The sequence below is a fragment of the Danio aesculapii genome, chromosome 11, assembly GCF_903798145.1.
Source record: "Danio aesculapii chromosome 11, fDanAes4.1, whole genome shotgun sequence".
Lineage (NCBI taxonomy): Eukaryota > Metazoa > Chordata > Actinopteri > Cypriniformes > Danionidae > Danio > Danio aesculapii.
In genome coordinates, this window is record NC_079445.1 from 25,188,706 (window position 1) to 25,210,360 (window position 21,655).

The 21,655-nt window shown below is 36.7% G+C and overlaps 2 protein-coding genes across 2 annotated transcripts in view; both read left to right on the top strand.

The window, feature by feature from the left end:
• sulf2a (sulfatase 2a) overlaps positions 1-8,082 on the top strand; it is a 68,567-nt gene extending 60,485 nt beyond the window's left edge. The window contains exons 20-21 of the mRNA XM_056468564.1: positions 2,988-3,041; positions 7,107-8,082. Of these exons, the coding sequence (XP_056324539.1) occupies positions 2,988-3,041; positions 7,107-7,137 (85 nt within the window). The 3' untranslated portion in view covers positions 7,138-8,082. The remainder of the gene's footprint in view (positions 1-2,987; positions 3,042-7,106) is intronic.
• Positions 8,083-9,659: 1,577 nt separating this feature from the next.
• Positions 9,660-21,655, top strand: part of arhgap46a (Rho GTPase activating protein 46a) — a 49,221-nt gene continuing 37,225 nt past the window's right edge. Inside the window, exon 1 of the mRNA XM_056467753.1 lies at positions 9,660-9,832. Within this exon, the coding sequence (XP_056323728.1) occupies positions 9,819-9,832 (14 nt within the window). The 5' untranslated portion in view covers positions 9,660-9,818. The remainder of the gene's footprint in view (positions 9,833-21,655) is intronic.

Consider the following 21,655-nt stretch of genomic DNA (forward strand, 5'->3'; position numbering starts at 1 on the left):
TTTTTTTTTTAATTAAAAACTTTTATTCTAGCCGAAATAAAACAAATAAGACTTTCTCCAGAAGAAAAAATATTATCAGACATACTGTGAACATTTCCTTGCTCTGTTAGACATCATTCTGACTTCAGCTGCATGTTATATTTGTTATATGTGTTTTTTGCTAAATATATATTTTTTATTATGTTCAGAAACTACAATTCAAAAGACTAGATTCATTTTTTATTATTTAATTTGTGTGTTTGTTTTTTATAAAATATATATTTTATTATGGTTAGAAAACACAGTTCAAAAGACTCTGCTCAATAGGGTTTTGAACAGAAAATAGATGTAAAGATACAAAAAAGCAATACTTAATTAAAACAGAAAACTTTTGTACCATTACAAATCTTTACTGTTTCATTATTTAAATGCTTTGGATTAAATATTGTATTAAATATTATAAAAGAATCTTAAAAAATGCACTAAAGTCTTTGGTCGAAAATAACAAATGTTTTTTGAACACCAGATCCTCATATAAGAGATTGTGAAGGATCATTTTAACCTAATATTTTACAAGATTTCTATTTTTACCCAATTAAAAAACATCTATTTGTAATCAAGTAAATGCAATCCTGGTATTTTAAAAATATATATAAATAAACATTAAAAATATGACTAATTAATATCTAAAGTAAAAATATATCAAATGTATGTAATCATTATATAATATTTTGGAATATTGAACAATTAAATTATGTTAAAAGTTTAACAATAATGGCTTTATCAGATCAGAATTTTTGAAAGAATTAAAGGTGCAGCAGGTGATAGTCTTCAGAATTTTTTTTTTGTTGTGCTGGTTGAAAGTCTCTTCACATTCCAATAGTAATGATTAAAGTAAATGATCTAAGTGTATTTATAAGTATTTTTATATTCTGGGTAAGGTATAATGTGGCGTTCACACCAGACACGGATGAAGTGTCAAGTGCGCGTGATTTACAAGTGAAATCAATGCGAGAATGAGGCGGCGAGAATGATGCAATTCGCATGAATGAAGTGGCGCGAGTTGAGCGTTTTGTGCATTTGACATGCTTAACGCACTTATCACTTGAGTCGGAAAAAACGTGTTAACCAATCATGAGCTTGCTCTTGTAGTGGTGTGATTATGTATGTAGTGCCTGTTGTTGGTGTCCTAAGGGGAAATCCTCTTACCGACACCCGACAAACTGGGCTTAGTTCGGTCTGAAGCACTATTGAAAGCCTCCATCATCCAGGTATAGTTTCTGGAGGAGTTGATGAACTCACAGAGCTGGGTCCACCTCTGAAAGGATCTAGTAGACTTAGATACGGCGCCGAACGAATATACACTGTTTGTCAGCCGTCCTAAAGCACATAAACCACAGCTATTATCTCAATAAAATCCATTTAGCAACAAAGCTAGAGTCACCGGGCAGACAGAAGCCCTGCCCATGATGCGAATCCACGTCTATTGTGAAGTGAAGTTGACACGTAAATGAATCGAGTAAACTCAAACTGTTCATGCGTCTATTTACACGTCTGGTGTGAACACAGCATAAGACTAAAACATGTTTATCCAATTAAAATTTGTCGAGCAGACAATTCCCATAATTCTGATAAGTAGCCCAAACTGTCTGTCAACAAATACAGTGGGCCCTATCATACACCCGGCGCAATGCGATGCAAGGCACGACGCAATTGTTGTTTGCTAGTTTCAGCTCGGCGCAAGAGTCGTTTTGATGTTTTGGAACTTAAATTTGGCTGTTCAATAGACCAGATCAAATCAAGTCTAAAGTCCAGCGCAGAGTGCATTATTTGTGCGCCTTGCTTACACATTGCTTAATACACACAGGAAGTACAGCAACACGCAAATATCTTTACAAATGAAAAATAATTAAAGGATTAAAATATTATAACAATTATTATTTTCTAGCCTACATAAATATAAAAACCATACCTTCATGGCTTCTTCATCTCGGGGGGCTTTTTCAGTTTATTCATAACAATTTGCTTTTGTATAATGGTATCATTAGTAGCAGTATTATTTATTTTATGCATATTTATATTTGTTTTATTAAAAACAAGCTTAGATTTGCCCACCTGTCAGAATTTAGATAGGGCACAGCATGTGTGTTTGGATATAACTCAGTTTTTTTAACACACTTCATTATTATTGTTCATTTATTCGTTTGCTGGAAATTAGAACTGAATTTAGAAATAGTTTTGAAGCAAATCTTTGCGCATAACAAACTAAATTAATTATGTATAGGCTAATGGATGTCTGTGCGTACAACACGTTTCCCTCAGAGTGAAAGCGAAAGTAAACAATGAGGAGGCTCATCTCTCATTCTCGCGCTGTAGATGCTCTGTTTAACTGTTTTATTGCTAGTGAAGGGTTCAGTTTTTCCACTTGCAAATGTGCTATGGCGCGACGCAACTGGCTCTTGAAGGGAATGGGAGATGAGACTCTGATTGGTTTATTCTCAAAACACACCTATAACTCATTAAGAGAATAAGCTCAACCCTGTTAGACCGTGCACCGCGGCACAAAGCGGATTTTCCGTGCTTAAAATAGCAAAAGTGGATTCTGACACGCCCTAATGTGTTTGAGCCCTGCGCTTTGCACTTTGCACATGGATCGTCAAAATAGAGCCCAGTGTTTTGTTGGGAACTGTAGTATTATAAAGTACTAAAAAAAGTTCTAACTGGCGAATGACATGATCTAGTGGGTTGTCTACTGTCATCTTTAAGGTGCACGTTTGTGTCAGGAGGAGTGGTTTTGGACGGCAGGGGAGGGACTGTGTTTTCAAAGATATTATGCTAACGTATAGCATTTTGGGAGATCACCTACTGCACCTTTAAAAAAATGTATAGGGTTAGTAAGCATTCTGGCATGGGGTGTTGAACGTGTGTGTGTGTGTGTGTGTGTGTGTGTGTGTGTGTGTGTGTGTGTGTGTGTGTGTGTGTGTGTGTGTGTTCTCCACATGCTTCAGGCCCCTTCATCGTCGAAAGAGGCCAAAAGTGAAGAAAGCATCCTCCAAATCAATGTGAGTTTGTTGTTCACACCATCTGCTTAACATAACTGAGCCAGGCAGTTATGAGCACTAATCCTCCGCAGCTTTCCTCCCTCTGTCATACAGTACATACACATGCTGTCACTCCTCTCATGAGCAGCTTCTCAATTCTCCTGACATTCCTTTAGATGCACAAGCGCCCTTCATCACCGATTAAAAAGTGTGTTAACAGAGAGCAGTGTGGAGCGACCCACTGCCATAATTACACATTGTCCCCATTTTCTGCTGCTTGACTTTCTTTTGTCTTTATGTACTCAGAACTCATTGACTGTTCGCATTAAGTTTCACAACTTTTTGGATCTTATTTGTACGTCCAGTTGATGCTCTTTTGGTTTACAGAAAAAGATGGCATGTATGGAAAGCCAATGGTGCCAAAAGTTTCTAAAGAAAATATGTGAAATTTGATGACGTCGATATGCAGTTTTACTATGTCATGAAAAAGTACAGCAGATGAAATTGTAGAATTTAAGACTTTATTTGTCTATAAGATGTGTTGATATTTTTGGATATACACATACAAAAAGATCAGATGACATGATTATATACAGCAGGGAAAATAAGTATTGAACACGTCAAGTTTTTTACTGGAAATAATATTTCTAAAGGAGCTGTTGACATGGAATTGAACCAGATTTTGGTAAAAACCCAAACAATACAATCGTAAAAATAAAACAAAACTAAAAAATCAAAAAAAAAAAATTGTTACGTGTAATAACAATGAAATGACACAAGAAAAAAGTACTTAACTACTGATATGTATTTAATACTTTATATAAAAGGCTTTTTTGGTGATGGCAGCCTAAAGACGCCTCTCATATGGAGAATAAAGTCACATTCATTGCTCAGGTGTGATTTTTTTACACAGACTTCTACAGAGTGTAAAAATCTTGATGGTTCTGTGCGTCTCGTCTGATCTTTAATTTGTACTTAATATTGGATTCAAGTTAGGTGATTGGCTTTGACATTCTACAGCTTGATTTTCTTTCTCTGAAACCATTTGAGACTTTCCTTGGCTGTGTTTTGGATCATAGTCTTGCTGAAATATCCACTCTGGTTTCATCTTCATTATCATCCTGCTAATGTAGATGTTGGACCGAAGCAGCTAATATTCATTTACAATGAGGAAGGGCTGAGGGTTGCTGAAAAACTACTGAGAGATTTCAGCTTCTGTCTGGGCTTTCACTGCTTTTCTGCACCTCCTTTTCTTCATGTGTTCAATACTTTTTCCCTGTGTCATTTTATTTTATTGCGCATGACTTAATTTATAAACTAATTAGATTTGTTTTCTTTGTATATATGGATTTCTTGGGTTGTTATCAACATCCGGTGAAAATTTCAAGCCTACTGCACATTTAGAAATATGTTTTCTGAGAAAAATAGTGACGTGTTCAATACTTATTTTCCCTGCTGTATGAAGCATACAGTAGTGGTATATTTGCATGTACATGTACAACTTATACCTCAAAGTTACATGTTAGGACCATTAGTACCAGAAATGTGTATCTTGAAATTTTTAGGAACATACAGTATATATACCACTGAGGTACCAATATAGAGCCTTTAAGGGTCCTATGAAATTAAAATATAGTCTTTTAGATGTTGGTATCAGTATTGTTAGTCTTTAAGATATGTATAATTTAGTGTGCTCCAAAACAGTGACAAAATTCGCATTTATAAGATATAAAACTGTTATGAACATGTAAAGCTTGTAGTTTATCACTTCCGCCTAAATAGATAAACAGTTTTATTTACATCACCTCATACTTCAGTTTCTCATCAAATCATAACCAATCAAATGCTCTCTAGTATCTGACATGCCCCGCCCCCTTCAAGACGATTCTCATTTCCTTTTCATCTGATGCGATTGTGCTCAACCTCTCTCATTGGCAGAGCAGTGATAAAACAAAACGCTATTAGTTGTTTTTTGAAAAGGGGAGGGGCTACACTATGTCCCACTCTCTCTTCGTGTTTTGGTTGAGATTAAGTCAAACATCGAATAAAAAGGCATATTTGAAAGCACTTCACAGGACCAGTAAGTACAAAAGTGTACCTTTTGAAATTATACCCTCCCAGTGGCAACAACAGAATACCTTTTCTCTTGAGAGTAAAACTATGCATATTTGTGCTAAATATACACATTTAAAATTCTTAACATGATCAAACACATTTGTGTTAATAAAATAAAATTTCATGATTAACCAGCGAAAAAATCAATGCAAAATCCAACCAGTGTATTTAAAATGGAACCATGTTTCCAGAAACGTGATTTGATTAGAGGCTTTGAAACAGTGTATAGACTTGTTCAGGCTATCAGATTAAATTTAATATTTATGCATAACCAATTGAAATTCATTCATATTCAGCAAGTGTAAATGTAAAAAAAAAAAAGTAAATAAAATTTGTAGAAATCTGTTTCAAGCTACATTTATGTGTTTTATAGTTTTATTCAGACTTTGCTTGTCTAATTTGAAAGTTTTTAAAATTTGTTAAATTTTCAGATTTTTGGTTACTGTTTGACACTAAGTTTGGTTAGACATTAATATTTTTAAATCTGGATGTTAAACACCAAATATATATATACTATATACTATATATACTCTTAGCAGTGCGATGTGGCTGTACATTGGCACTGGTGGGAGGTAAGTGTTGGTGCCTTAGAGTTCCACCTGTGGCGATATACAGCCATATTGCACTGCTACAAGTGTGATATTGCGTTTATACAACAGTTCGACGACATAATCGTGAATATAAAAAAGAAAATTAAACACGGAGAGTCCAAAAAACCTTTTTATGAGGAACTACTTTCCTCCACCAGCAGAAATCGTTGCTACTTCCCAAACGTCAGAGCTAGTATTTGAATGATTCTCTAGCGTAATGCCTAAAGGGGTGACAAAACAGGTGATTTTGCTCACATTTTAAGATTATAAGGCTGAACGACATGAACTGCCATCTTTCTTGTGACATTTCCCAGTATTTCTCTGTTGCAATTGGGTGATCACAATAATTAACCCTGAAAAAGCCAAAGCAGCGAAAAAGCTACCAGATTACTGTTGTGTTTGCGATAAGGAAAAACGCTAAACACATGCAAGCATTTCTTCTTGCTTTCTTTTTACTGAACTAGTCTGCAGTAAACAGAAAACAGGAGACTCAATAGAAACAAACAGATGACCAAACAAAAAGTAACTCAGGGTTATACACAGAATGGCACGAAATACATACATTCCTGATATGTGAGTCACCATCTCACACTCAATACACTACAATTACTATGGTATAAATATAGCACAACATACAAAAGAGAGAGATCAACTTAGAATGTCACTTACCAGATTTATAATGATTTAATCAGCTGTAGTTTAAAATTACGCTGGGGTTTTCTCCTCTAAGGGCTTATTATACAGTCTCTGTCGCCATCTTGTGGATGGCGCTGTATCTCAGAAATTATGAATATTTAAAATAGGCACTATTCTTATAAATAAACTGCATAGTTGCATTCTAAACAACTACATTCTTGAATAAAAAAGCCTCAAAAGTACATTATGTTGTCCAACAGCTGCAATATTTGTCAAACTGTAGTGAGTTTATTGATCTGCTGTCACTATGTGGATGGAGAAATACAGAAGGGTGAGGAGGCTGTAGTTCTGATATTGCGGAATATCGCACTGCTATCAGCCAATCAGATTCGAGATTTTTGTAGGGGGAGGGGCCTGTGACATTCTCACATCTTGCAAAGCTTATCAATGTTTGTAGAAAACATGTCTCTAGAAATAAGTTTGTCATACAAACCCATATAGATATCAAGTACAGGAAATAGATGTGGATCCAGTGTGTAAACTGAATCCTTTATATCAGGTTGGATCATATTTTGGTTGGATACACTATTGAGTTGTTTTGCCTAGCTCATGTAGCTTAAATGGATTTGTAAAAACTAGTATTTCACATTCTGTTACCATTCACACTTGCTAAATAAGACTGGATTCAAATCACACATGCAGCAAAATCAGATTTGCACTGAGATTTTCTTGTCTGTTTACCCAGGGGCCAGATTTGGGAAGGATGGGTAGGTTAGACTGGTCTCTGCTATCCGCTGTGAAGGATGTGCAGAGGTGAGGAATGTGAACCGATGAACTCCTGACCCGAGGACAGCATAAACTCTTCAAACGTCCAGCTATAATCAAGTGTGGATCAGCACGGTCATCTCATTTTCTCTCAAAATCAAACCTTTTCTAGTCACATTTTTTTGACCCACTACTTTATTCGTGAACTTTTTAATGACCTTTTCTCTCATGGATTTTTTTTTAATGAATGGGCCTTTTTTTTAAATGGGCCACTCTCTATTCGACCAAGCACCTAACATTTTGTGGCTAAGATTGATCAACTTCACGACTCTCACAAGACAAGAACACTCATATGGCTCATCATCAGACTTTTTCCTTTATTATTCCTGTAAGACTGTGATGTGGGACTCTGATACTGTGTTACAAACAGGGCTGCTCTGTGCCCTGACCTCTCTGCTGCTGTGGATACTGTAATATTACTCTCAAAGTGAATATTCCAAGGAAACGTCATGATACTTTACACACATTGTGCTGTAGTGTATGATGTTAGTGTCATCTGCAACAACAGTATTTGATTCTGTTCATGTTGCTTTCTGAAACATGGTGCTACTGTAAGGTAACAGTTGGAACTGAATGCTGCATAGTATGTATTTTGAATGTATGTGCAATTAATGTAAATATTACTGTATTTTTGCCAGGCTGAACAAACGGGAGTAAGGAGAGCGGTCTCAGAAATACCCTCAGTCTAACAAAGGTTTGACGTTTATCTGAATGCACTTATGAGTAACATACTAAACAGTGTTTGAGTAATGACGTGTTATTAATAGTTATGAAATTTCGGATATCTGTGTAGTTGTCATCACAAGCCAGTTCTGTCATTTTTGCTGTTTTCCTTTGCCTTGAAATGTGGAAAACAATGAAGGTGTAGTAGTTGTTGAATAAAAATGTTAAATACACATGGATACCAATTCTTCCATAATCCCCATCAGTATATATATTTTTTTCTAACAATAAAATTACCATTACTTGTGGTGGAATAAATATGTATGTAATGAAGCCCTGAATTAATGTGTAACTAATATACACTCACAGGCCACTTTATTAGGTACACATTACTAGTACCAGGTTGGACCCCCTTTGCCTTCAGAACTGCTTTAATCCTTTGTTTCATAGATTTAACAAGGTACTGGAAAATTCCTCAGAGATTTTGGTCCATATTGACATGATAGCATCACGCAGTTGCTGCAGATTTGTAGATTGCTGCACATCCATGATGCGAATCTCACGTTCCAAATCTCTCCTGGATCCATTCTTTCATATTGTTGACGCCAAATTCTGACCCTACTATGCGAATGTTGCAGCAGAAATCAAAACTCATCAGACCAGGCAACGCTTTTCCAATCTTCTGTTGTCCAATTTTGATGAGCCTCAGTTTCCTGATGTTAGCTGACTAGAGGAAGTTGGAAGTGTTGTGTGTTCAGAGATCCTCTACTGCATACCTTGATTGTAACGAGTGGTTATTTGATTTTATTTTGTCGTTCTATCAACTCGAACCAGTCTGACCATTCTCCTCTGTCACTTGGCATCAACAAGGCTTTTGCACCTACAGAACTGCCGCTCACTTGATATTTTCTCTTTTTTGCATCCTTCTCTGTGAACCCCAGAGATAGCTGTGCTTGAAAATCCCAGCAGATCAGCAGTTTCTGAAATATTCAGACCAGCCTGTCTGGCACCAACCACCATGTCATGTTCAAAGTCACTTAAATCACCTTTCTTCCCCATTCTGATGCTCAGTTTGAGCTGCAGCAGATCATCTTGACCATGTCTACATGCCTAAATGCCTTGAGTTGCTGCCATGTGATTGTCTGATAAGAATTTTGTGTCAACTAGCATTTGGACAGGTGTACCTTATAAAGTGACCGGTAAGTATATGTACACTGTATTTACCATAGGTAAGTTTTTATACTTATTTTATTCTATAAAAGTTTAACAAAACAAAAATTAAATGTAACATTTATGACTTTATTTTGCTCATAAAGTAGATATCTGTTGGTACAAGTCTCTTACCTTCTTTTTGTAGCCTGTCACCATGAAAAATGATAAAAACAACAACAAAAAAAAGATTTTTAGACAATATTTAGTAAATCAACCTGAACAAATCTTTATCAGACTGGAATACCATTTAAACCAGCTAAGCAGAACAACATTCAAGATTACGCTCCTCTTATAATACCAATTGCCTATTTCGCCAGCAGGTGGCGCTTTCTATATATTCCGATATAAATCCCTTCAGGCAATCAAATATATGAATCCATATCCACCTGAACCTGCACCTGTCGCGTGATATGAACCATCAAAAAAACCTTTGAACAGGAAATGTTTGTTTTACTCAGCTTTTAGGACGTCACGTTTAGAAAGTATGGGACAAGAGTGACTATTTGTGTGAAGGGGTGGAGAGAACGAGAGAGGGAGAGAGGGAGAGAGCAGAGGGAGAGAGGGGACTGGTGGCCACGAGACACCCCTGCGCGTTCACGTGCACGCGGCAGCAGCAGTGGCGCGCGAGCATTCAGAGCTCTGAACACATCACGAAGACCTCGCGCAGGACGTCCGACACAACGTGGAGATAAAGTTTTACCATCTCTACTCTGACTTTTTTACACTTTTGTGGGTTCACACTACAATGTGAGGAGAAATGGCCGGGACTAGGTAAGTTTGAATCATTTCTAAAAGAAAATTAAGTCAGTTTTGACATGGTGGGATAGCGCGGAAAGTTGAACGTTAACGTTAGCCACTTAACCAGTCTTAGCTCAGTAAATCAGCTATAACTTGACGTTAAACTTCAAAAAAGCGTGATTTGGTATGTAAGTCGCCGATACGTCTCTGTGAGAGAAAGTTGTAGATTTTGTGAATGAAGTGATTTTTTTCCCTCTTGACTCGTGTAAGTTCAGTCATATGTTTTTTTGCGGTCGATTGCCCAGTCTTGTCATTAAACCAGCCACTGCCAGAGGCCCGTTTTTTCGATTGTGTCTATTTGATTTGAATTGACTTCCCTGTAAACATGACTTGCTGCTAGAACCCAAGGGGTATTTTTGAGGTAAAGTTGGTTTTATATTCGCACATTCTGACTTTTTCCTTAATATAAGTATTGTTTCAAATTCTAAATGGGGAAATCATGTTAACAGCCAATGACTATCAAAGTACAACATTGTTTACAGTCAATCAAATAGTGCCAATGTTGTTTTGAAGTCATCCTTAAAAGCTATTTCAGACCCAGTATTCAAATTAGCATGGTAAACAACATAGGGACCCTTAAATGAACTAATGTGTAAATATAAAAGCAACATGACCTCAATGGGGTTATTGGCTGTTTAGACTAGTTTTACTCTTACTGTAATCTCAGACTGATCTCATCTGATACATGAAAAAGATAAACTAACCTTACATCACTGTTCACTAATCTTAAACATGGAACTACACAGGTTTTAAAACATCTGTGATTAGTTCTAGGAATAGCAATATTTACATTTTTTGAGTTAGTCAGAGATGATTAGTGGATTGTAGTTCTATTTTGAGCTTTCCCAAATGTTTTTAAACTTTTAATAAGCACTGTTATATATTAGTTAAAAAAATAACAAAGCATCATCAAGGTGAGTCTTTATCCACATTTTACTTGCTTTGTTTAATTACATCACAATGGTAAAATTTTCATTAACCCTTTAACTGCCTGCTCTAGCAAATGGTTGACCCTATTTTGACTGTTTTAAATAATCACTGTTAAAGTCTTTTAAATAATGGTTTACACACACAGCATTGTTGGGTTACAAAAAAAAAAAAAACTAAAAACTTAATCCTGTTGCACTACTACACTTGATTTTGGTTTTATTGTAAAGAAATATTTTATGGCATACTTCAAAAAATAAAGATGATTTAGTGTTCAATTTAAAATGTTTGATTATGCTTTTAAATAAATTGATCTTACGCTTGATTTTTTCAGATTTTTCATAGTGTATGTATTAATTCTGGTACTTTTACCATAAACCGACATATCAACCATTTGGTAGAGGTTAATATTTTAGAAATTATGGGATGTGTTAAAAAAAGCATTGAGTGTGTTAACTAGTAACATTAGAAGTAAAGAAATGCAATCCAATTTTCTTGGTTGACCAGTAAAAGGGTTAATTATTTTTGTGCTTTTATTTTTATTGAGGAAAAATTGGTTTTATATTCGCACATTTAAACATTTCTCATTAATAATAATAAATGCAGAAAAGTATACTTAGCAAATTATAAATAGACAAATCAAATTAGCCACCAATGACTATCAAAGTACAATATTGATCTCAGTCAATTATATAGTGGTAATGTTGTTTTGATAGAATTGAATATTCATAGTAGCATTATTGACCTTATTCTTCAATGCGGAAGTGTGCTTGTTTTCCAGATTGTTTTAGAACTTCCAATTCAGTTGCCTATGGAAGAAATTACTGAATAATAAACGTCAGAAAACGGTCATACTACTTGATCTACAAACAAGTGTTTGCATGACTATATATAAGAAGAAAATATTGCAACATCAAGCAGCATAACGAGCTGTTTCTGACGTCTAGAAATAAATGGAAGTGAATGAGACTGGAAGTGTCGAGCTAAAAACATTCAAATTGCTGCGCCCACTTTTATGCAAAAAATAAGGTGAATAGAGACAATGTCACTGTTCAAAAATGAACGAATGTGTGAATATGACAAAACTATGCTATTTGCACTCAGTTGTACAAATAATGGAAAAAAAACTTTTTTGATAAATATATGTTGCCAGATTTAAGAATGTACTATGTGTTGTTATGAAGTCATGACTGTAATTATTAATTTTTGGGGGGAATTTTCAGATAATTTCTTTCGTTTAAAGAATATGAACTCCTGAAGAAATGGCTGCTATTTTTAAATATAATCAAAATATTGGGTTAGACAACATCATGAGAATGCTTTGTGACCGTATTGGCAATTCAATAGATGGGGCTTAAAATTGAAAACTAGAGCTGGACAATATATCGTTTCAGCATCGATATCTCAATAGTTACATCACAGGATCTGCAATATCCAGTCAGGATTATAGTTGACCTCTCATTTCATTCATTCATTTTTTTTTTGGCTTAGTCCCTTTATTAATCTGAGGTCGCTACAGTGGAATGAACCGCCAACTTATCCAGCATATGTTTTACGCAGCGGATGCCCTTCCAGCTGCAACCCATCACTGGGAAACATCCACACACACTCATTTACACACATACACTATGGACAATTTAGCTTACCCAATTTACTTATAGCGCATGTCTTTGGACTTTGGAACCCAAACTATCACGAGGAGAACATGCAAACTCCAATCAGGAATGCCAACTGGCCCAGCAGATTTTCGAACCAGCGACCTTCTTGCTGTGAGGCGATCGTGCTACCCACTGCGCCACCGTGAAGCCCTGTCATTTCAGTTTAACCATAAAAAGTGAAAGTTTAATTGTGTGTGTTTTATGGCCTGTGACAATGTAAGCATGAATTCTTTCCAAATAGAGTTAATTAAGTTATCTGCTGAAATATCGCAATACAAATCACAGAAAATGAAAATATCGCAATGCAAGTTTGTCCCATATTGTGCAGCCATATTGAAAACCATCATCAATAAATGTATTAATTATTTTATATTAAATAGAAACGGCATATTTCACCCAAAATTTGTCAAAACGTTTTCACAAAAGTTATTTGAAACATTTTAGTAGACATTTACTTGCGTGTAACGTTATTTCTATCTATACATACTTTTACCTAAACCTCACTCCCATACCGGACAAGCCCCCATGTGTAACCCGCCGGTCTTACTGCACCCTACCCATGCTGAACTACGATTGAACCGGCTATTTTTTGCATGGGAGTCGGTTGCTCTAACAAGGAGGCTAAAGACCATGGCATCTTAGCGTATGTTGCTAGAGCACCTTTAGAGGTCAGAGGAGTGAGGCTTACCTGCATAGCACTTCGCTAGCTGGCCTCCGCTACACTTATATAAAGTCACCATTGTAAATTTGATTGGATTGGATATTTGATATAGTCTTTAATTCTTTCTTCATGATTTGTATCAGTATTATTTTAACATTTTTATTGTTATGAGAGTACTCAGGAATCAGAATTGAATGATACAGTCAATGAATCTGGTCTAATTCGCCAGTGTTGTATACAAAGCAGCTTAATATCGGCTGATGGTCACAGGAAACCACCAGAACCCTCTTTGATATCCCACAAAACCTTTACTGTGGTTAGAGGCTCTGAAGTCACGTCATGTGAGTTGCGTACACATGTTGCATTTGCTGGTGCTCGCATCTGTTTAGCACAGGCTTACAGATGTACGAATTAATTAAATTAATTAAATAAAAATATAGCCTAACCTCTTTTTCCACCCTGGGCTTGATTATGACACAGATGCTGAAGTGTAAATAGATGAAAAGCTGTGGTTGAAAGACTTGCTGTGTGTGTGTATGTTGTTTGATGTAACACACTACCAAGCTTTGATCAGCTGTATGAAGTATTGATGGCTCACTGTGGGTCTCTGAGTTCGCCATTTAGAAGCTGAACACGGGTATGCCATTGGACACTTGATGCTGTTTTTCATTGATGGTACGTCATTATACTGCTGAACTTGAAGCTTATTTAATTGTGCTGTAGTTTTGCACTTCTCTGACAAAACTCTGATATGATAAGAGACCGCTGACTGATGTTAATGGGCACTTTTGTGGTCTGTAGTAGTTAGTGAGTGTAAATGTATGTTTTGACAGGCCGAGGTTTATCTTTGATCCAGAATGGGTTCTCACAATGGGATGTTTTTCCCCTGTTTGCATATCTGGTACACAATAGTGTGCGGACAAAGGGAGGACATAGCATTGTGACAGCAGTTTAGCACCAGTGTTTTAACAAGACCTTTGAGCTCCATGTGAAAAGCAGCCCATGGCCAATCTCCAGCACTCTGCCTCAGGGTGTTTCTTACTGGCGTACTTTCTTTTCTATTCCATTTTTTGCTTGATTGTTATTGTTTTTTTTTTCAGAATAATGTCAGATGATGACGATACTGTTCTTTTGTATGGATGATTAATTGTGAATCATAGTGCACAAGTAGTCTTGTGGTTTGTAAAATAATACAATGCATTTCTGCTGTCAGGAATTTACCAGTTTCTTTTTGAAGATCTTTCATTTCTTGACAGTGTCAAATTGATCTGAATTTTCATGCACTCAAAGTGCTGTTGTGTAAATTATTGGCTAAAAGTCCCTTTAGTCACATTCCCTTTAGTTCTGCTCCTTTCATGCTGATACTCATACGTTTTGCCTCCATTGAGTCAACAACTGATGGATTGAACAAACTGTCTCTGTCATTTGTCTGCCATTTGTTTGGGTATAATTATTAATGAATTAATTAATTCATTTTCTTTTCGGCTTAGTCCCTTTATTCATCAGGGGTCGCCACAGCAGAATAAACCACCAACTTATCCAGCATGTTTTACGCAGTGGATGCCCTTCCCAACACTGGGAAACACCCATACACTCTTGCATTCACACACATACACTACGATTAATTTAGCTTATTCAATTCACCTATACCACATGTCTTTGGACTGTGGGGAAACCAAAGCACCTGGGTGAAACCCATGTGACTCCGGGGAGAGCAAACTCTGCACAGAAATGCCAACTGAGCCAGTCTCGGGCTCGAATCAGTGACCTTCTTGCTGTGAGGCGATCGTGCTAACCACTGCGCCTCCATGACGCCCTATGTGTAATTAGTTACAAAGTAAATATTTACTGTAATAAATTACAGTACAGTAAATTACCTTCTGAACATCTTTTTCAGGTATTTTAATTACAGTTACTTACAATATACTTGCCCTAAAAACTATAAGTTCAGTAGTTTTATAAATCAACTCAACAAAGCAGATTAATATATATTTTGCAGAATACCTGTATTTTTCAACTAAAGAACAACATTTATCAAGAAAGACAGCTGCGTATTCGTGAGAAAATTAGTTCACAGAAATTAGTTCATGGCAATATAATGTTTAAATGCAGCGTAATTGTATATGCAATTATTTTTGTTATTCGCATATTTTGCATAATAACTAAATTTGTACTAAAAAGTTTAAAACTAAAAGCTTCAACTAAAACTCTAAAGTTTTTTTATTGTCTGACAATTACATATGCTTAAGAAACAATTCAATAGTTAAACCATGTTAAAAAATATGATGCCATTGATTTGATTTTGCATTCAGGTTTATGTGAATACCTTAAGTAACTGTGATACTTTTCATATATAGTAATTAAAAAAAGTCATTTAAAAACAATTTTGTTGGTGTAATTAAGAATTCATTATTTTTCTAAAGTAACTTACAGTGCTTCACGATGACTAATTGACAAATTGGGTTATAAGGACACTATTTCACTATTATTAGGACACTATTTCACACACGTTATCTGCGTTGGAAGCAGTTAATGGGCATTAATGGGCCATCAAATAATGATTGGGTTATTTGATCATGACATCATTTGATCAAAGCCCTGTAAAACCAACCCAGGCTCATTCTGAGAACGTAGTCCCGGGGACGTTTCTGGAGACCGCGAAATATGTCCCGGGAGGTACGTATTTGTGCAGTTTTTGTTTTCGCGAGTCCGCGAGAGGCCGCTGTGCGCGCTTTTTCCCGCGCCGTTCTCGCGTAAACCCGCTAGAGGCCGCTGTCGAACGACCTTCCGCCTGTCTGCCTGGATGACAGAATGATTGACCGTGCGACCGGCCAATTGGCTGACCCACCCTCCTCCGTCCCTAAACCCAACCAACGACGATTCACAAAAGCTGTCCAGAAAAAGAAAAGCCCTCGTCCGATTTTTTTACCACGTTTTCGGATTTTGACCACATTCTCACCCTGTGACGAACTTGTTCGCTTCATTTTTTGGATTTTGTTTTTGTTTTCTTACCTGATTTCTGGAACCGCTCTTCCCCGGACTCGAACCCGGTCGTCGTGGTCAGCCCCTCTCTGCGCCTCGAGTCCGCCAGAGTACACGAAGAGCTAAACGGACAAACTGGTTGCAGCGGTAAAGCCCTCCACACGGAGTCGAGCGGCCGGCTGGCCGGCCGGCAAGCGCCGAAGGGAACGGCGTCACACCGCCCCGCAGCGTTCGCTTAAAAAAATTAAATTCAGCCGTACGTACCCCCGGCTACGTATTTCGCGGTCTCCAGAAACGTCCCCGGGACTACGTTCTCAGAATGAGCCTGGGTTGTGTAAAACACTTTAAATAGGTGTGTATTTTAATTGTTATATTGGCAATAATTGCTTGCATCTCAACTCCGGTGTTTGTTTAGGATGGAGCACTTTAGTGCAGCTGTTCCCGACACCTCGATAATTTGCTCCATAAATGCTAATCTTATCCAAAACTTCAGTCCCTCTAGGCGAACGCATTATTTTTATCCTATCCTATACTTGGAACTCCTTACAAAGCTCTGAAACAAACGTTGACAACTCAATCAGTTGACTAGATCCAGGCTGCCATTCCCATCTCCTAGGAGCTCGCTCTGACATCGTCATCCTTTGAGGTGGGCGGGTGACCTCTGACCTCTTCTCCCACCCAGTCTGACTGTCGACAGCAAGAAGAAATCTGATGCGTTGAATCTGATACTTTTAAACACTCCCAGACTGTAGATGGTAGATGTTAACCTGTTGCCCATACGAGCCTTCCTGGACATCTTATAATAAGGTCATCATGTTCAGCAGTGATGGTCATCTCGGAGAACAGTTAATCTCTTTATCTCTCCAATATGAACAGTTGTTTCTGTATTTCAGAATGGGATGTTTCAAAAGAAGTATTGATACTGACATTGACAACTGTTTTAGACAAGCAAATCTGTATTTTAATGCACATCTACAACGTGTCCTACCCCCCTCGCACATGTCCATTCACATCTCACTGCAAATGGCGGGCTTGTCAGATTTGTCCCCTCTAGAAAGAGGATTTATTGTTTTGCTAGCACAGTTGCTGTTTGGCAGTTACAGACTTCCCGCCCGGAGTAGAAGTTTCCGGCAGCACTGTCCACCGAGACAGGAAGTAAATCAGCAGCCGTGCGGACAAAAAGAGTCGTATTGCAGTGCATCATCCCAAATGAGGTCAACTTTTCTGCCTTTATATAGAAAGAATTCCCGGAAGGGGGGTGTAGTTCAGCAGTTCAGCATCTCAGACCCCTTATCCTTTACCCCAAAAGCTTCACGCCCCCACTAAGACGCAACTCACGTTCTGATTGGCCTCCAGTGCCTTGAGCATTTTATTTGTGAAGGGGGTTGTTCTAAATGAATAGAGCCCAATGGTTAGCCCAACAATGCTCCCTATTGTCATGTTCTCATTATCCATTAGTAATGGGTGGAATTCTCATGTATTGTCATGCATATCATACTGACATACTACAATTTGGCTAAACAGTTTGACGCCCTGCACACCAGTATAGTCTGGTCATTGGTCATATTGGACATTAGCCAAACAAACACAGCAAACTTGGGATCATTTTCAGATTCACACTGAAAATAAATACATGCATTGCATTTTCAAATAAAAAAATCTGCAAACATTTTAAATAAGTAAATAATAAATAAATAAACAAATTGATGATAAAATAAAATAAATAAATTGGTGAAATTTCGTTTCTTGATACAGATTATGCTGTATATGCTGGAAAATCTTAAAATAATATGAAAGAAAATGATTTATTGTTATTTTGTCATCTTGTTATAAATAAAAAAGGTAGATGAGTCACACCTCTGTTTTTGTGGTTTTCTAAGGCTGTGCCTTTTGACGAGCTGTCAGGGTTCAATGGAGAGCGACGTCAATATGATCGGCTAGTTGTTGTGTGTTGAGCTGTACACACGCAGAGTGTGTACAGCTCAACACACAACAACTAGCTGATCATTGGTGACTTTGATTACTTTGAAAAAATTATTAATTTCAAATTTATCTGATTATTTTTTTTGTAAATTTGCTTAAAAATAACCAATGGAACAAGCAACAAACAACCAATTTCTATCTGTGTACTTGACCATGGAAATTCACTTTAACAATAAAATACATTTTTATTTGGGTTAAATAAAATGTTAAAGATTCAATATAAATATTTAAAATGCAATATATTTCTTTTTTAAAAACCCTAGTGAGGTGCTTTTTATCAGACTAACTATTGTAATGTTATAATCAAGGTTGTAAGGTTATAATCATTGTGAGTTGTCAGCTGTAACTTAAACTGGCAGCTCCTATAAGATAGAATGCAGTCTGATTTTGATAAGCTTAGGCTTATTTTCTTAAGTCTAATCCTATTGAATACCAAGGGTCTGCAGTTTTAAATAGTGTTTAATGAATTCAGACACAAACAAATGATTTAAGTTTTTCTCTCACATTTGATCTTGTGTTGGAGACTCTGACAAACCATACTCCTTTTCAGTGTTTTTTATATTATTATTACCAATAATATGAGGCAACCTCCATGTGTTAACACAAGAGCAGCTATATCTGTCCTAATGTATTAGCACAAAGATAAATGAAGCTGATGTAGGGTCGTACATCCAGGCAGAATAAAAGTGAAATGGACAGGAGCAGCTGTGCCATGACCTCTGCTGATGAAGGCCTGGTTCGCTTTGCTCATTTTCCTCTTCAGCATGAGCTAAACCAACCTTCAAGTGATATTCAGGATTGTTTATTAACCCTAACAGCTAGGATATAAAAGCCCTGATATTTTCACTTCTTCAGTTTAGGCAGTTTCTTTGGTTTATTTTCTCTATTTAGTCTGTTAAGACTAGATGTCTGAGTAATAGTGTTACCTCTAAACTAACAATTGCTTAATGCTAGGGCTTGACTGCATAAGCTATGCAATATCGAGTTTGAGATCGATTTAATTGGACAACAATGATTGGCGTTATGTGATAATGACTTGTCAGTGAGCTCTCAGTAAATGCTGCACCATCAAAAATCATGTTGTCGAGTGTTTGAATATATCTTTTTGTGAGTTGATTCGATTTAATAGCGTAAAATTACTTTCTTTAAAGCAGCATACTGCATGAAGTTAAACATAGCATTATGTAATTTTACTGAAGGGTCAAATTATAGAGCTAATATAAACATCCACATCACTATTATCAGACGCTTTCTTAACTACTGTTTTCTCACTGGTGTAGTTTTTTCTGGATGTTTATTTTACTACTGAAAGGAAAACATTGCATATATTTAAACATTGACCAATCACCACCAAGTGTTGAGTCGAGATGTTCACTAACAGCTCAAGTATTTCAAACTTCTTTGATCTGTCCTGCTAAACAAAGCCTGAAAAAGAACTTTACTGGCAATATATCAGGGCATTAAACACAGTGTGCTCTTGGATAAATGCAGCATTTGCATGTAGCACGGAAGAGACATGAACATAGTGTCCATTCATTTCCATCCTTCTAGTTTCATTCAAATGTGAGCAAGCTTTTCCTAGCATCACAGAATGAGTGACCTAGAAGTACAGAATTCCTCCGACAGGTGCAGCAGTTCGTTTTTTGTTTGAATGAACGTGTGCTCGCGCTCTTCTCTATTTCAGGGGCAGGGCAATGTTCTTCCATGTGTGTTTTGTTTGTAGACCAACGCCTATTGTTTGCTTTTGTGTGTACTCAGCTGACACTCTGTGCGTTTGTGTTTAAGAGTGACACTGCATGTTTCTGTACTCAAATGCAACAAATATGCAAGTTCAGTTAGTCCTTCTAGAACATTAGGTAGAAAATAGTTTGAGAAGTTAATGCTGGTTTATGGTTAGAATTATTAATAAGAGCAAGTACTGTATATACTTTTTGTTTTTGCCACACCTTGATTCAGGGAATTACGTAACCCCACCTGCCGCACAATTTGCATGCTATGCATTCATATTGAATGGCATTATGTCATGTCAAACTCCTTTTGTCTATTGTCCCAATACTATTTTTTATTAAATTCCTTACAGGAACACAGTTTATTTGAGGATAAATTGACTGTGTTTTGCACTTTTAGCTAGCCAATAAGTCAAGTCTAAATAAAAGACAGGTTCAGTTTTTAAATGCATTTAGTTGGCATGGCTAATATTTTTATAAGTGTCAAACTCCAAATAGTTTGTTGTTGTTTTTCTTGGCGCTCAGCTTTATGAGGAGTAAATGGCAGAGAAAGAGACTTTGGCACAGAGAATCATTGTTAAATTTGTTGCAGTTTTTCCATTCTATCACAGTGGTCTCGGGTAGTCTAAATCAGAAACACACAAGGTGGAATTTTAAAATTGGACTCCTAAAAAAAGCTCAGAATAAAAACGGCATTTGGCCTCATTCTTGAACAATGGATTTAGTCTGTTATGTCGTTGTTTTTAGGAGCTTGGAGGCCAGCCATTTTACAACTATTTTTAAACAATGGTGCAGATTCCATAGACCTCAAGAATTTGCCTAATTTTATTGTTCAATGAGGAAATGATTTGACATAATATTAGACAATTTCTAAAATTATTTCTTCAAATAGATCTAGGCTCAAAATGTGGGTGAAATAGTCATCACACTCCTTTGTATGCTGCCTGCATAACCAGGTTGCTATAAAGGCAGTGTGTGCTCTTAAAAAATTCTTTCATTTAATACTCTATAGTAAAGTATGACCACTTCAGTAGCATTTGCGACTTCAAAAAAATTTAGGAGCAATTGTAAATGTGCTCAGCCTCCAAATTTTGTGCTGTCTTAGACCTTCGACAAAAACTTAGACAGACCAACTGATGCTCATGTACCTTGGCTTGGTAAATGTAATTATAATAAGTTTTAGTTTTGCATGAGCTCCTTCGTTTGTCACGGGAGCAACATCTCCCTGATCTGCCTTCACTGACAGTCGTGTAACAAGGACAGAACTCACTGACCAAAACAGAGACATTTTATCAGTGCTATTCTTTGATGTGTTTTGACACTGTCAGCATCTGTTTCACAAAAAATGCTGAATAGAATGTAAGTATTGTAAAGAGCTTGAAAATAATGTGATGAAACTATACGTTATCTACTCAGAAAAGTGATTTTAATGTCTATGAAATCATTAATCAGCTAGTAATCTCCAGAGAGGGGTATTTTGCTACATGTTATTTTGGTTTGCTACATAATATTATCAATAGCTATGTTTCTATCCAAAAATGCAAATTAACTTTATGCGCAAAACTGGATTATCGCATAAAAGACATGCAAATAATGCATCGTTACCATCCAACTAGTCAAAGCGAACAAAATCGTCACTTCCTGGTGCCAAATATTAACAGTAAAAACAGAATTTGCTGTGGTAGGAGAAGCTGCGTGAAGCTTTTCTTTATTCAATAAATTACTTGCATCTGAGAAGGAAACACGGTGGCGTTTGTAGGCGAGACGGGGAGCACAGACGCTCTTGATTCTGGAGGTCATTAATAATATATTAACACTTATACTTAAACGGTAAGGTGTTTTAGAATGACCAAAACAA